The following is a 14554-nucleotide window of genomic DNA, read 5'->3' as shown; positions in this document are numbered from 1 at the left end:
GGTTAGGGTTGGGGTCAGGGTCAGGGTTAGGGTTGGGATCAGGGTCAGGGTTAGGGTTAGGGTCAGGGTCAGGGTTAGGGTTGGGGTCAGGGTTAGGGTTGGGGTTGGGGTTAGGGTTAGGGTTGGGGTCAGGGTTAGGGATGGGGTTAGAAAGGGTCAGGGTTAGGGTTGGGGTCAGGGTTAGGGATGGGGTCAGGGTTAGGGTTAGGGTTGGGGTCAGGGTTAGGGATGGGGTTAGAAAGGGTCAGGGTTAGGGTTGGGGTCAGGGTTAGGGATGGGGTCAGGGTTAGGGTTAGGGTTAGGGTTGGGGTCAGGGTTAGGGATGGGGTCAGGGTTAGGGTTAGGGTTAGGGTTGGGGTCAGGGTTAGGGTTGGGGTTAGAAAGCTCCCGTGGCAGAAGCTGACCCAGCCCAACGTGCACTTACCACCCAGGCTGTGGGAGACACGTCATCTCCTCTCCTCGTTGTGTCTGTGGTTGGACCCGCAGACGTTCCCAGGACATTCAGGGGCGGCTGTTCTCCTTGGAGGCCTAGCCAGCAGAGGACAGTCCAGGACACCCATCAGGCTGAGCTCAGAGGCAGTTCCCAGCTCCCGTGCCCCCTCCTTCCTCTGTAATCTCCCACTGCCCGTCATGCCCAGCCGCTCCCATGGGGACCTGCAAGGATGCCCAGCCCACAGGGGCCAGGGCCGAGCGTGCAGCACAGACACACCCCCATGGCAGGAGACCTCGAGTTTTCATTTCGTCCACGTGGCGAGGCCTCCCTGGTGTGGCGTTTGCCCATCCCCCGTGTTTCTCCTTGTCACACCTGCAGGGGTTGCTGCAGAACGTCTACTTAGTGTTTGAAGATTCGGTGGAAGACGTTCTCAGCAGGAAAGGCTGTCCGCAAAGCCAGGGAGGTAGGTGTGCTCTGAACAAAACACTCCCCGTCTTGGGCAGGTTTCCGCTCGTGTGTGTGTGTGTGTGTGTGTGTGTGTGTGTGTGTGTGAGAGAGAGAGAGAGAGAGAGAGAGAGAATGAGGGCCAGTGAGACTTCACAGTATTTGAACAGATGCCACCTGGACAGAACCACGGTGTGTGTGCGCGGGGGGCGGGGGGTGGGGGGTGGGGGCAGGACAAGGACAGCCGGCCCTGCTTAGTCAGGACAAGCGGCCGAGGTGTTCCGGTGGGAACTCGGAGGGAGAGGCGCGCGCTGTCAGGACGTGTGCCCGAGTCAGAAATGTCCGCGGGAACGGGGTGCGGTGCCCACGCGGAGGCGCACGATCCTGGCCCGTGCGGGTCCCCAGGACCGTCCGACGTCTGTCCCCGTGCTGGGAGGGCACAGCGCTGAGTCCGAGGGGGTCAGGAGCGGACAGTCCTCCGCTAAATGCGGGGCCGGGGGGCTGTGCCCAAGTGGTTCCGACCAGGCTCTCCGCCACGTCCCCGCAGCGGAGGCCAACGCCATCAGCGAGAACACGGAGACACTGCACCTGAGCCCGGCGGTCACCACGGCGTACGTGGGCCCGAGCGCGGGGCAGAGGCCGGGCGTGTGCGAGCGCTCCTGCGAGGAGCTGGGCAGCATGGCCAGCGAGCTGTCGGGGCTGCGCGTCGTTGTCAACCAGCTGCACGAGAGCCTTCGGAAAGTGGTGGGTGCGGCCCAGGCACAGCCCCCTGCACGCACGGCTGAGGGCCCAGCCCGTCCTGACTGCCCAGGGTGGGTGGTCCGTGGGGGTTGAGGGAATGGGCATAGCAAGACCAAGGAGACCTTCTGGAATTTTCCACCAGGAGCGTGGGGTGGGTGGGGACACGCTAAGGCAGCCAGTAGTGAACACGTGTCAGGTGAAGTGACACCCTGAGGTGTGAGCAGCCTGTGTGTTGCGCGGTTCGCACACCCGCGCCCTCCATGGTGCACGTCTCAGCGAGTTGCTCTGCACACCTGGCTCCCTCTGGGCCCGCAGGGCTGTGGGGAGGGACGTCTTTCCCAGGGAGCACGGCCACCGAGGGTTCCTGTCTGTCCTTAAACCCGCCCCGATTTCCAGTCCAACGACAACCAGTTCCTCTGGGAGCTCATCGGGGGCCCCCCGAAGACCAGGAACATGTCCGCGTGCTGGCAGGACGGCCGGTTCTTCGCGGAAAACGAGACCTGGGTGGTGGACAGCTGCACCAAATGCACCTGCAAGGTGAGGCCCGCAGCCTGCGCTCTGGGCGAGGACCCTGCCTGCACTCCTCAGCCCCTGGCACTGGCCGGGCAGCCGGCCTTGGCGGGCCGACGGGTGTGGGGGAGCAGAGGTGGCTACATGAACGCCTCTTTCCTCGCAGAAATTTAAAACCGTCTGCCACCAAATCTCCTGCCCGCCGGTGACCTGCGCGAACCCGTCGCTGCTGGAGGGGGACTGCTGCCCGTCCTGCTTCCACTGTGAGTGCGGGGCGGCCTCGCTGTCCTCTGCTCGGGGGCGGGGGGGGGGGAGGCTCAGGCCGCGTGTGCCCAGGGACGCTTCACCCGCTCTCCACCCTCGCTGCCCAGTGATCAGCAAGCGTCTGCCAGGCCTTGAATTAGGACCGAGGGCTTCTGTCCCGGCCGGTCCCTCCTGCGCCATCACCAGGGGAGGTGTGACCGGCCTGTGTCCCTCCCAGCGGCCGATGGTGAGGAGGGCTGGTCCCCGTGGGCTGAGTGGACCCAGTGCTCCGTCACCTGTGGGCCTGGCACCCAGCAGAGGGGAAGGTCCTGCGACGTCACCAGCAACACCTGCCTGGGGCCCTCCATCCAGACGCGGGCCTGCAGCCTGGGCAAGTGCGACCACCGCAGTGAGTCGCCGGGTCCCGGGGGTCTGCTCCGAGGGGTGGGGTTTGGGAGGCACCAGCCTGTCCATGGGCTCCGGCTGGTCCCCTCCCCTCCAGGCCGCTGCTGACACCCACGCCTCTCATGTGCTAGTCCGGCAGGACGGTGGCTGGAGCCACTGGTCGCCCTGGTCCTCCTGCTCCGCGACCTGTGGGGTCGGCAACATCACCCGGATCCGTCTCTGCAACTCGCCGGTGCCCCAGATGGGGGGCAAGGGCTGCAAAGGCAGTGGCCGCGAGACGAAAGGCTGCCAGGGAGCCCCGTGTCCAAGTGAGTGGGACGAGGCGGGTGGGGGCGGGCGCGTGGGGGCAGCTGGGACCAGGGCTTGGCAGAAGTGGAAGCTGCCCGGTCCCCTTGCTGACTGGCCCGGAGGCAGCCCTGGGCGTCGATGCCCAGCACCCGGGCTGGGCGCTGCCCTCGTCTGTGCCAGCGCAGGGAAGTCACATTAACCTGCACCAAGGGGACCAGAACCAGAGCAGGCGCAGCGGGCGCCCAGAACGAGGTGCCGGACAGGCCGGCCGCCGGGCGCAAGTCCAGGACGAGAGCATGCGGGTCCCAGCAGCAGGACCTGCTCCGGGAGCCTGAGTCCTGGTGTCCTGTCACCCAGAGACGGGAGTGGGGTGATGGGAAGGGGCCGTGAACACGAACCTCAAGGTCACACCCTCTCCCCACGTGACCGAGGTCCCCCAGCCCCGTCACCTCTACACCCGAAAGGGCTGCGATCTCTCTTCCGAGAGGAAACTACAAACTAACCGAGACCCTCGCCCTGTGGCCCGACCTGTCACCAAGGGCTTCTCACCAAATGCTGCCGCACTGGAGACCCCGCATCCGGCTTCCGCCGCCCGGCCTGCAGGGCACCCCGGCTGACGCTGTCCCTGCTCTCCCCGCAGTCGACGGCCGCTGGAGCCCCTGGTCCCCGTGGTCCGCCTGCTCCGTCACCTGCGCCGGCGGCATCCGTGAGCGGACGCGCGTGTGCAACAGCCCGGAGCCCCAGCACGGGGGGAAGGCCTGCGTGGGCGACCGCACGGAGCAGCAGATGTGCAACAAGCGGAGCTGCCCCGTAGGTGCGTGCGCGGGACACGCGGAGGATCGCGAGGCACCACGCTGTCCCCGCGGCCACAACAGTCTTCGAAGTGACCACTGGGCTTTCGTTCTGATGAAAGGGAGGGAATATACAGAAAACAGAACAGTCGACGGCAGGCACACAGACACCTGTTCCTACCCCCGCGTTAGGTCCCTCCGCGCTTTTGCGTTTCTGTAAAAGCAGAACCGTGCACGAGGCTGCACATGGTGACAACAGCCTGTGATGACACGCGAACCCCCCAGCTTCGCAGCTCAGCCGTGCGCTTTGGGGCGGCGGCGCCCTCCCTGCCCCCCCCCATGCGCGGTGCCCCCACCGTGTGCGGGCCCCCAATGTGCACGTCACCCCCACCTTGCACACCTCCCTCCATGCCCGTCACCCACCTTACGTGCCCGTCTCCAGCACGTGCGTCCCTCCCTTAGTTTCCCTACAACCAGACTGCGGTGCTGACCCGCCCAGGTGCCCCCCGGGGCGCAGTGAGTGTCCAGACGCTCTTGGGCCCGGTTCCGGCTGCTGCCCCACCCGCAGCCCTGACCGCTCTGCTCCCCACGCAGACGGCTGCCTATCCAACCCCTGCTTCCCGGGCGCCCAGTGCAGCAGCTTCCCCGACGGCTCCTGGTCCTGCGGCTCCTGCCCAGTGGGTTTCCTGGGCAACGGGACCCACTGCGAGGACCTGGACGAGGTGGGTGCCCACCCTGGGCAGGGCAGGGGGCGCCTCAGAGGCGGGGCGGGGCGGCTCACCCCTGCTTGTCCCCACAGTGTGCCCTGGTCACCGACGTCTGCTTCTCCACGAGCAGCAAGTCCCAGCGCTGCGTCAACACGGACCCCGGGTTCCACTGCCTGCCCTGCCCGCCTCGCTACAGGGGCACCCAGCCCTTCGGGGCCGGCCTGGAGGCCGCGCAGACGGAAAAGCAGGTGAGCAGCGGGCGCGGCCCTTTGTGTGGCTCGGTCTTCCAAACCCTCAGCGGGATCTGGGGAGGCGGAGGGTGGAGGCGGGAGGAGAAGGGCAGCGTCTGGGGAGAGCGGGCAAGACGGACCCACATCCGCTGTCGGCCCTCGAGAGCCGACCACGTGGGGCAGAGCTCAGCTGTGGCTACAGGATCCACGAGGACACTCTCAGCTTTTCCTGAATCAGCAGCTTCCGCGGTCGCCTGTGGCTCCGACAGGTGTCGGCAGCACTTGGTGGACACAGGTGCCTCCAGGCGGCTCCTGAAGGAGCCGAGTCCCAGCCACTGTCCCTCGGAGGCCCCCCTAGGGAGGCCCGCCTGGGAAGGCCCGTGCAGCCCTGAGCACGCGGCCTGGACCCCGTCCGGTGGGGCTGGGGTCCCAGGGTCCCCACCAGTGTGGCCGTCCTCCAGGTGTGTGAGCCCGAGAACCCGTGCCAGGACAAGACCCACCGCTGCCACCGGCACGCCGAGTGCATCTACCTGGGCCACTTCAGCGACCCCATGTACAAGTGCGAGTGCCAGACGGGCTACGCGGGCGACGGGCTCATCTGCGGGGAGGACTCGGACCTGGACGGCTGGCCCAACAAGAACCTGGTCTGTGCCACCAACGCCACCTACCACTGCATCAAGGTGAGGGCGCCGGGGCGGAGCCCCAGGGTCTCTAATGGGGTTAGGGTGAGGCCGGGCCACCCACTTGGTGGGCGTCATGGAAACGCAGGCCGTGCTGCCGACCCTCTCCGGCACTTGGTCCCCTCCCTCGGTGTCCGCACAGCTCGGCCGTGACGTGTGGTCTGTGACGTGCTGTGCACGCCCTGCCTCTGGAAGAGTGACCCGGGGCAGTGGCTTGAGCCTGAGGCTTGGGTGGCCCGGGAGTGAGGCCGTAGGCGCTGTGGGCTCCTGGTGGACGAGCTGACGTTCACGGGAAGGAGAAGGACAGTGGGGTTCCGTCCGCGTCCGTATTTTCTCGGAGCAGCCGTCCCTCCTCAGGTGTTCGGCAGCTTCACGGGGTCCTGGGCTCAGGACACGGCGTCTGTGGTCTCGACTCCTAGGGGTGGTGACGTGGTCTCCAGGGCAGGCCTCCCGCGAGGCCGACAGACGTGAGGCTCCATCTCGGTCCTCAGCTGCGGCTGCCCGCGTGGAGGAAAGGCCTGTGGGTCATACGTGTGCTTCCTCTGGTCCCAGGACAACTGCCCCCTGCTGCCCAACTCGGGGCAAGAAGACTTTGACAAGGACGGCATCGGTGACGCCTGCGACGACGACGATGACAACGATGGCGTCAGCGACGAGAAGGTGGGAGGGGCCGCTGGGGTCCGGAGCAGAGGGGTCAGGGATGAGCGTCTCCCACTAAACAGTCGCCGTGAATTGTCGTGATGGGGCTCCTGCTTGCGTCACCCAGTCACCGACGGGAAGGCTGGTCCTTCACCAAGCGGTGACCGGCCGAGCCTGGAGCTGCCGGGCGCTCGGCTAGAAGCGCTGCTAACAGCTTAACTAGCTTTTCGCTGGTGGGGCAGTGGTGGGCGGGGCTGTGGCAGATACGGCGACACACGTGGCCTGGGGCCATGTGCAGGCGTCTCCCTTTCCTGAGAAAACTGTAGCGAATCATAAAGGAGTTACATCCACACCTAACTGAGACCTGCAGGGTAGAAGATGCAATTTTCACTCACAGCTTTGCTGCATCTGCCTTCCATCAGCCCACTGACTCACTCACCCATTCATTCATTCATTCATTCATTCATTCATCTATTCATTCATTCACTTGTATTTATGCATCTGCCTTCCGTCGCCCACTGACTCACCCATTCATTCATTCATTCATTCATTCATTCATTCATCTATTCACTCATTCATTCACTTGTATTTACGCACCTGCCTTCACCAGGAAGTGTATGCTGTCATCTCTGCGCTAGAAAACCTCAAAATGTTCAAGAGAGGGAGGTGCACATATAAGTAGGAAGCGATCTGAGGTCACGAGTGTGCTGGGTTGGCCACGCCTGTGTGGACGCACTGGCCCCGACCTCTGACCTCTGCTGGACGGTGTGTCCGCTGGGCTGTTTCTCTAGTTCCTCCCCCGCTGTCCCTGCAGGACAACTGCCAGCTCCTGTTCAACCCGCGCCAGTTCGACTACGACAAGGACGAGGTGGGGGACCGCTGCGACAACTGCCCGCAGGTGCACAACCCCGCCCAGATCGACACCGACCACAACGGCGAGGGCGACGCCTGCTCCGTGGACATCGACGGCGACGGTCAGTGCTGCGTCCGCACGGGCGTTTGAGGCTCAGTGTGAAGTTGGCAAACTTCTGTCCTGTTTGCTGGATCTGCTCAGCTTGCCCCACGGGCTGAGGCGCGAGGAGGCGCCTCTCTGAGCTGCTCTCATCCACCCGTCGTTCCGGCCCGTGGACGGGTCGCAGCCCCGGGTCCTTTCCTGCCGCCCTGCACCTGGGTGACCCTCCCCCCACACCCCAGGCTTGCCTCACACTTTTCCTGGCTCCTGGTTTGGGGTGTTTGCTGCCTCGTCACTGAGGGTGACACTGTGGTCCCCTGGAACCTGTCTCTTCACGGCTCCTGTCTTGATGGGCTTCGTGATCTGTTTTCAGGTTTCTTGGGCGAAGGTGGCACCTGAAAGCCTGCACCTGTGCCCGTTACTTTCCCACTCGCGTGGGGACGGATGCCAGGGCCCCGGAGCCTCAGCTGCTCGCCCGGGCACCCAGGGTGCGTGTCCTGAGTGGCTATTCGGGGAATAGCACCGTGGACTCAGAGCTGACGGGGCACAGCCAGTGGCCACCGGGGGTGAAATCTGAAAGTTAGCGGGAAATGTCACACAGGCGCGTCCACGCAGCCAGTCATCTCCTCACTCACCACCCCCTCTGACCAGCGGGGGCCTGGCTGTCAGGCTCAGTGACGGGAGAAAGCTCAGTGCTTTTGCTAAACGGGACCACGCCCTCCCCCCCACAGACGTCTTCAACGAGCGCGACAACTGCCCCTACGTCTACAACACGGACCAGAGGGACACGGACGGCGACGGCGTGGGCGACCACTGTGACAACTGTCCCCTGGTGCACAACCCCGACCAGGTGGGCGGCCGGCGGGCGTCAGGGAGCGGGGGCGGGGGGGCCGGGCCTTTCAGTCTCAGACATAAATGTACGTACGCCCTCGTGAGTGTCCGTGAGCTCGGCCGTGGCACGACACGGGAACACGTGCTGAACTGACCTCCACACTTGGCCCTAGCGTCTCAGTGGCCACGGCTGGACGGACAGAGGCTTCGCCGTGTGGTCTGCGCTTACCTCCCCGGCTTAGCCAGCGGCTGGCTTTCCCAGAGCTGCCCCGGGAGATGCGTGAGAACATGTGTATGTTGTTCACAGGATGCAGGGCGGCAGCTGTGGGCTTCAGCTGTGAGTCCACGGAGCAGAGGTCATTCTTGCAATAGCATCGTTGTTATTACTTTAATCCTCACCCAAGGATATTCACCCATTGATTTTTAGAGAGTGGAAGGAAGAGAGAGAGAGAGAAACACTGATGTGAGAGACACACCTACTGGTTGCCTCCCACATGGGCCCCGACTGGGGCGAGGAGTAAACCCACAACTGAGGTACGTGCCCTTGACCAGGAATCGAACCCGCGACCCTTCGGTCCATGGGCTGGCACTCTAACCACTGAGACAAACCGGCCAGGGCTATTCTTGCGTTATTATTTATTCATCGTCATATTATCTTCCATACGAACAACTGTAAACCTGCGGTTGCCTGCCCTGTGTGCAACCGCGGACGATGTCAGAAAGGGCTTGATTCTGGACAGTTTCCCGTCTCCCTACGGGAGAGGGAGCAGGGATAGAGACCGGGTCTTGCTGGGCTGTGATCTCGGGGAGCTGCTCCTGCCCCCAGACCGGCCGCTCCCAGGGGACGAGGGGGAGACCCCGCTCACGGCGGGTGCTCTGTGCCCAGGTCGACATGGACAACGACCTGGTGGGGGACCAGTGTGACGACAATGAGGACATCGACGACGACGGCCACCAGAACAACCAGGACAACTGCCCCTACATCTCCAACGCCAACCAGGCTGACCACGACAGCGATGGCCGGGGCGACGCCTGCGACTCGGACGACGACAACGACGGGGTGCCCGACGACCGTGACAACTGCCGACTGGTCTTCAACCCTGACCAGGAGGACGCAGACGGTAGGTGTGACGGTGCCACGGCCAGTGCTCGCCCACCGGCTCCCAGGCCGAGAGCCGAGCTCCTGAGGCGTGGCCCCTCCTGACCCTGCGCGTCCCATCCTCCTGGCAGGTGACGGGCGGGGCGACGCCTGCAAGGACGACTTTGACAACGACAGCGTCCCCGACATCGACGACGTGTGTCCCGAGAACAGCGCCATCAGCGAGACCGACTTCAGGAACTTCCAGATGGTGCACCTGGACCCCAAGGGCACCACACAGATCGACCCCAACTGGGTCATCCGCCACCAGGGCAAGGAGCTGGTGCAGACAGCCAACTCGGACCCCGGCATCGCCGTGGGTGAGCCTCCGGCCGCTGTGCCCACGGCTGCTCCTGACAGCCACAGAGGACTCGGGCGTCCTCGGTGGCCCGTCCCCACGGCTGTAACAACCTCTGCTCAGAGCTGGCACTTGCCTCGCCCTCGCCTCTGAAAGGCTGTCTTTAGGAAGCCACTTGCCCTTTTATTTTATGACCTTGAGCCACACACCGTCACCTAACGCGGTGCGTGTGGCTCTGCGAGGCTCCGAAGGTCGGATCTGCAAAGACGAGCCCCTCTTCGTGTGTTCACACCCAGGGACAGACCCCGGGTGAGGGCGGGCACAGCCGAGCGGCCCGGAGCTCCGCGCAGCCAAGGGCTGGCCAGGCGCCCGAGGGCTGCTCTGACCTCCCGGCCCTGCCCCTCGCGCAGGCTTCGACGAGTTCGGGTCCGTGGACTTCAGCGGCACCTTCTACGTGAACACGGACCGGGACGACGACTACGCCGGCTTCGTCTTCGGCTACCAGTCCAGCAGCCGTTTCTACGTGGTGATGTGGAAGCAGGTGACCCAGACCTACTGGGAGGACCAGCCCACCCGCGCCTACGGCTACTCGGGCGTGTCCCTCAAGGTGGTCAACTCCACCACGGGCACCGGCGAGCACCTGAGGAACGCGCTGTGGCACACGGGGAACACGGCGGGGCAGGTGAGGGGGGCCGGCCCACCCTGGGGACACCACCTTCTCTTTTGTGCTTCTTAACTCAGTGACCAGCATGTTACCCCCTTTATCGAGTCTCCCCCTGATTAAAGGCACCGTGCTGGTACTTTTGCAAACATGACGGGCGATTCTCTGGCCAATTAGATGGGGAGATGGTTTAAAAGTAGGTGTTTCTCCCACGGTCCCGGCTCAGGGCGTGGAGGGTCCAGAACCTGGACCTGTGACCCGGCTCAGGGCTGTGCTCTTAGCACTGAACGTCCTGGTGCCTGTCGGTGGCTCTCCATACGCCCTGGAGCTTACTCCACAGACGGGGTCGCGGGGCTGGACTGCGCTCAGGACTCGGGGACGTTCCCTCAGGTGCGGACGCTGTGGCACGACCCCAAAAACATTGGCTGGAAGGACTACACTGCCTACCGGTGGCACCTGACACACAGGCCCCGGACGGGCTACATACGGTGAGTCCCCCCTGGCCCAGGCCCCGGACGGGCTACATACGGTGAGTCCCCCCTGACCCAGGCCCCGGACGGGCTACATACGGTGAGTCCCCCCTGACCCAGGCCCCGGACGGGCTACATATGGTGAGTCCCCCCTGACCCAGGCCCCGGACGGGCTACATACGGTGAGCCCTCCTGAGGGACGGCAGGACGTGCTGCTCACGGTACCGACTGCTCTTGGCTCTGAAAGGCAGAGTTGGGCAAACCCCTGCTCTCTGGCCTGGGGCAGTGAGTGGGGGAAGAAGGGAGGGGAAGGGGCGTGGCCGGGAGCAGTTTCCTCCCAGGAGCCCTCCCCAGAGTTCACGCCCCCCCGCCCCCCCCAGGGTCTTGGTGCACGAAGGGAAGCAGGTCATGGCAGACTCGGGACCCATCTACGACCAAACCTACGCGGGCGGGCGGCTGGGCCTGTTCGTCTTCTCTCAAGAAATGGTCTATTTCTCGGACCTCAAGTACGAGTGCAGAGGTGGGTCGGGGCGTCCAGGCCGGAGGCGGGCGGGCACACCTGTGCGGTCGGTCACGAGGCTGCGGCGTGAGCGAGGGCTCGGCCCTGGCAGATGCGGGTTTGCTCAGCTTGAGCTGCTGTGATGGTTGAAGCTGAATGTGGGAGGCCACACACTTAGCAGATGCTCACAGCCCCACCCGTCCACGGCACCCACCACACGTCCAGCGCTTTCTACACCTCCAGGACCCTGATGGGACTTCACAGCACTGCCCTTGTGGAGGGAAGAGCGAGAGAGCGAGAGAGCGAGAGAGGGAGCGAGCGAGAGAGAGGGAGAGAGGGAGAGAGGGAGAAGGAAGTAGGGAGGGAGAGGGAGGAGGCAGGGAGGGCGGGAGGGGAGGGGAGGCAGGGAGGAGGCTCAGCTCTCTCTCTAGTGCATTTGCTCAGATTATTGCAGACCTGGAGGGAACCTGGCTCCCCCAGGCTACCACCTTCACGTAGACAGAAACTACCGCTTGTGCCACGAGGCAAGTAAGGCTCCGAGCTGCTGCCCAGACCACGTGACACAGACGTGGGGGCCATGAGGAGGGCTCGGTGCCAACGCACCTCCTGGCCGGCGCGTGTCCTTGTCCTGAGCGAGCGGCCTTTCTGGACATTCGTTCCTCCCCCTGCGGGTCTGCATCCGCGCATCATCCAGCTGCATGTGGATGTCTCTTTTAAAAAATACACTTTTACTGATGTCAGAGAGGAAGGGAGAGGGAGAGAGAGACATCCAGGGTGAGAGAGAATCATGGGTGGGCTGCCTCCTGCGCGCCCCACACTGGGGATCGAGCCCACAGCCTGGGCCTGTGCCCTGACCGGGATCGAACCGTGACCTCCTGGGTCATAGGTCGATGCTCAACCCCTGAGCCAGGCCGGTGGGGCATGGATGTCTTTTTTTTAATTAAAATAATGGCATTTTAGGCTGTAGGTAAAAGAAAACGGGAGGAGACAAATGCCCCGTCCTAACCGCTGGCTGTTTGTCTAGATGTGTGACCCGGACCCGCGTGTGCCGCACGCACCGTAGATGCTGTTACGAGACCCCTCAGCGTCCTGGTCCCCGGCTTCTTTCTCCGGCAGCGTCTCTGACCTTGACCTTAACTTCGAGCGGCTCTTCACCTCCTTCAACCCCAAGCCCAAGTGCCCCCAGAGGGCAGATGCCAATGGGCCCCGAAGAGGGATGCCCAGCCCGCCAGGAAGCAGTGATGGCCCACGAGACGACGTGGCGCGACGGCCGCCGTGGCATTGCTTCTTGTTTGTGTAGAGAGAAGGACGGGCGCGTGGAACATGTGACTGCCGACCGTGCGTGCGTGGAGCCGAGGGCGCCCTGTGCGTGAGGCGTTGCCGTCACTCAGGCCTCGTGCCCAGCCGCCGCTGCCCCTGTGGCGCTGCCCACGCTCGCGTCACGTTAGCTCCCACAGGAAGAGGCTCCCTCCTGTCTGAAGGGGGCGTGGCCGGGCAAGGCAAACCCCTCCCCTAATCCTTCCTACAGTGACAGCCCCCTTGGCAGAGAGAGATGGGTCTGCCCAGGAGGGACCGTCCTGCCCACTGGCTGGCACACGGGCCAGGTGGGGCCTGGCGGGGCCCTCACGGGGCTTCTCCAGCTGTCAAGGACTCGGGAGCTCCCGGTCGCCACCTGCCCGCGTCTGACCCGAGCGCTCACCTGGCTTCTCTCCCACCCCTGCCCCGAGGCCAGGCAGGCAGAGACGGGCAGTGCCCGCTGGCGTCCGACTCCCAGTCAGGGCTCTGAAGCCAGGCCGTCGCCTGTACCGGATCGGGTGACGCGTGTCACCAAGGCTCCAGTGACACACGCTGTGCCCGTATTTATTGAAGGAGACAGAAGGCAGTTCCTCCAGGGGCTGACCTGACATCTGTCAGGGCTCACGGAGGGCGTGCGAGGTCCAGAAGCACCTGACCAGCACCTGAGACCAAGGCGGTTCCAGCAGATCGTCCTGTCAGAACGCGAGGCTCGATAATTTATGTTGTCAGACAAAGCGTGCTGTAAAATGCGGTAGAATAAACAGATGATGATGAGCGTTTAGAGTGGAACCTTAATCTTGCTGTTGCGGTGACGTCCATGCGCCCTCCCCCGTCCTCTGTCCTGTGTGTCCAGCTGTGCTGTCGGCCGCGTGCCCTTTCCGATGGGGGGGTCTCATCAGAGGAGCTGGTCTCGTCCGACGGGGCAGATCCTTCCTGCTGTTAACATTTCATTTCGAGGTCAAGTCCAGAGAACCCGAAGCGTTTGCCTTCCCTCCCCCATCTCATCTGATAGTCAGTTTGCTGCTCTCTCTGAGGCTGGTTTTCTGTACTTTGCTGCACTTTTTTGTGGACTTCTGTTCCCACGACAACAGGGTGGCAGACGTGACAGAGGCGGAGGGTGTGGCTGAAGGACGCAGCGGTGTGGGATGGCGATGTAAATATTAGAATGTACCATATTTTTTGTAAATTATTTGTTTTTTTAAACAATCTTCTCGTACAGATTGATGAGACTTCACTTGTTTTGCCAAAGACTGTAATTATTTATTTGTTCACACGGTCGACGCTTCACCACGGAAACCCTGCATTTAGCTAGAGCCTCATTTTTATACTTTCAAGATGAACAACAGAAAATAAACTGTAAAAAGGTTTTATAGAAATGGATCTCTCTCCCTTTTTTAAAAAGAAGAACTTCCACCCGGGGGTGGGGGGGTGAGGGGACAGCCCAACAGGTTTACCGTCACCCCCTCCCCGTGCCGTGAACACGCCATAGGCCCCGGGAGGCGGCCTGGCCCAGCCTGGCGTGTGCCCGAGGGCTTCTCTGTGCTATGGCTTCAGGCTGAAGAGCAGTCTGGCTGTGGAGAACTGAGCATCCAAAGGGGAGATTTGGGGGGAAACCATACACAATCAAGCATTGGCTGCGCTTAGTGTAGGGACTATTTCCTTTCCAGTTGTTTGTCATGCACACACGTCCCGTGGATTTAGTTTCCTGCCTGTGAAATCGTCTAGTCCTCCTTGGTTGGAACAGAACACACGATTTTTCCTATTTAAAAAGATGGAATTATTTTTCTTTTTATGTGGTTTCAGGAACAAACTGCATTGTCACAGGTGGTACCCGTGCACAGTGGGAACCCACTGAGCCGTCAGAGACGGAGCGCAGCTGCCGCAGACACAGGGACGGCCAGGGAGCAGCGTTACGTGGAACACGTTGGGCAGGAAGGCTGAGACCCCCCTGGGTCACTCACACGGGAACATGAACCTGAAAGCAACAATGAGCAAACCAGACAAGCGAACAAACAAAAACGCAGACACAGACCGTGTGGGCCACCAGCGGGGAGGGTGCAGAAAAGGCTAAAGGGGGTGAATGGTGACAGAAAGAGATTTGGCTTTGGGGCTCCGTCCGGGGGGGCGGGAAGTGGCCCCGGGCTCTGCCCTGGCAGCGTCCCAGCAGCGTCGGGCTGGCCACCCTCCAGGGGGTTAGTGCTGCTGGGCAAGGAAGGTCACACCCAGCGTCTGGTCCAAAGGGCTTTACAGGTGATTTCTTTCGAATTCCCAAGCGCCTTTCTCGCGCCGTATCTTCTG

At 63.0% G+C, this 14554-nt stretch overlaps 1 protein-coding gene across 1 annotated transcript in view; it reads left to right on the top strand.

Annotated features, from left to right (window-relative positions):
- Positions 1–13049, top strand: part of THBS2 (thrombospondin 2) — a gene marked incomplete at its 5' end in the record, with an annotated part of 28845 nt that extends 15796 nt beyond the window's left edge. The window contains 19 exons of the mRNA XM_081093584.1: positions 812–896; positions 1425–1621; positions 2015–2155; positions 2295–2391; positions 2610–2780; positions 2908–3084; positions 3705–3878; positions 4450–4577; positions 4655–4810; positions 5254–5472; positions 6025–6132; positions 6926–7085; positions 7795–7913; positions 8781–9015; positions 9125–9352; positions 9741–10012; positions 10382–10479; positions 10842–10981; positions 11985–13049. Coding sequence (XP_080949710.1) covers positions 812–896; positions 1425–1621; positions 2015–2155; positions 2295–2391; positions 2610–2780; positions 2908–3084; positions 3705–3878; positions 4450–4577; positions 4655–4810; positions 5254–5472; positions 6025–6132; positions 6926–7085; positions 7795–7913; positions 8781–9015; positions 9125–9352; positions 9741–10012; positions 10382–10479; positions 10842–10981; positions 11985–11992 — 2913 coding nt within the window. The 3' untranslated portion in view covers positions 11993–13049. The remainder of the gene's footprint in view (positions 1–811; positions 897–1424; positions 1622–2014; positions 2156–2294; positions 2392–2609; positions 2781–2907; positions 3085–3704; positions 3879–4449; positions 4578–4654; positions 4811–5253; positions 5473–6024; positions 6133–6925; positions 7086–7794; positions 7914–8780; positions 9016–9124; positions 9353–9740; positions 10013–10381; positions 10480–10841; positions 10982–11984) is intronic.
- Between the last annotated feature and the right edge of the window lie 1505 nt (positions 13050–14554).

Source organism: Myotis nattereri (assembly GCF_964212035.1).
Source record: "Myotis nattereri genome assembly, chromosome: 6".
Taxonomy (NCBI): domain Eukaryota; kingdom Metazoa; phylum Chordata; class Mammalia; order Chiroptera; family Vespertilionidae; genus Myotis; species Myotis nattereri.
This window is presented reverse-complemented; position numbering and strand designations above follow the sequence as displayed.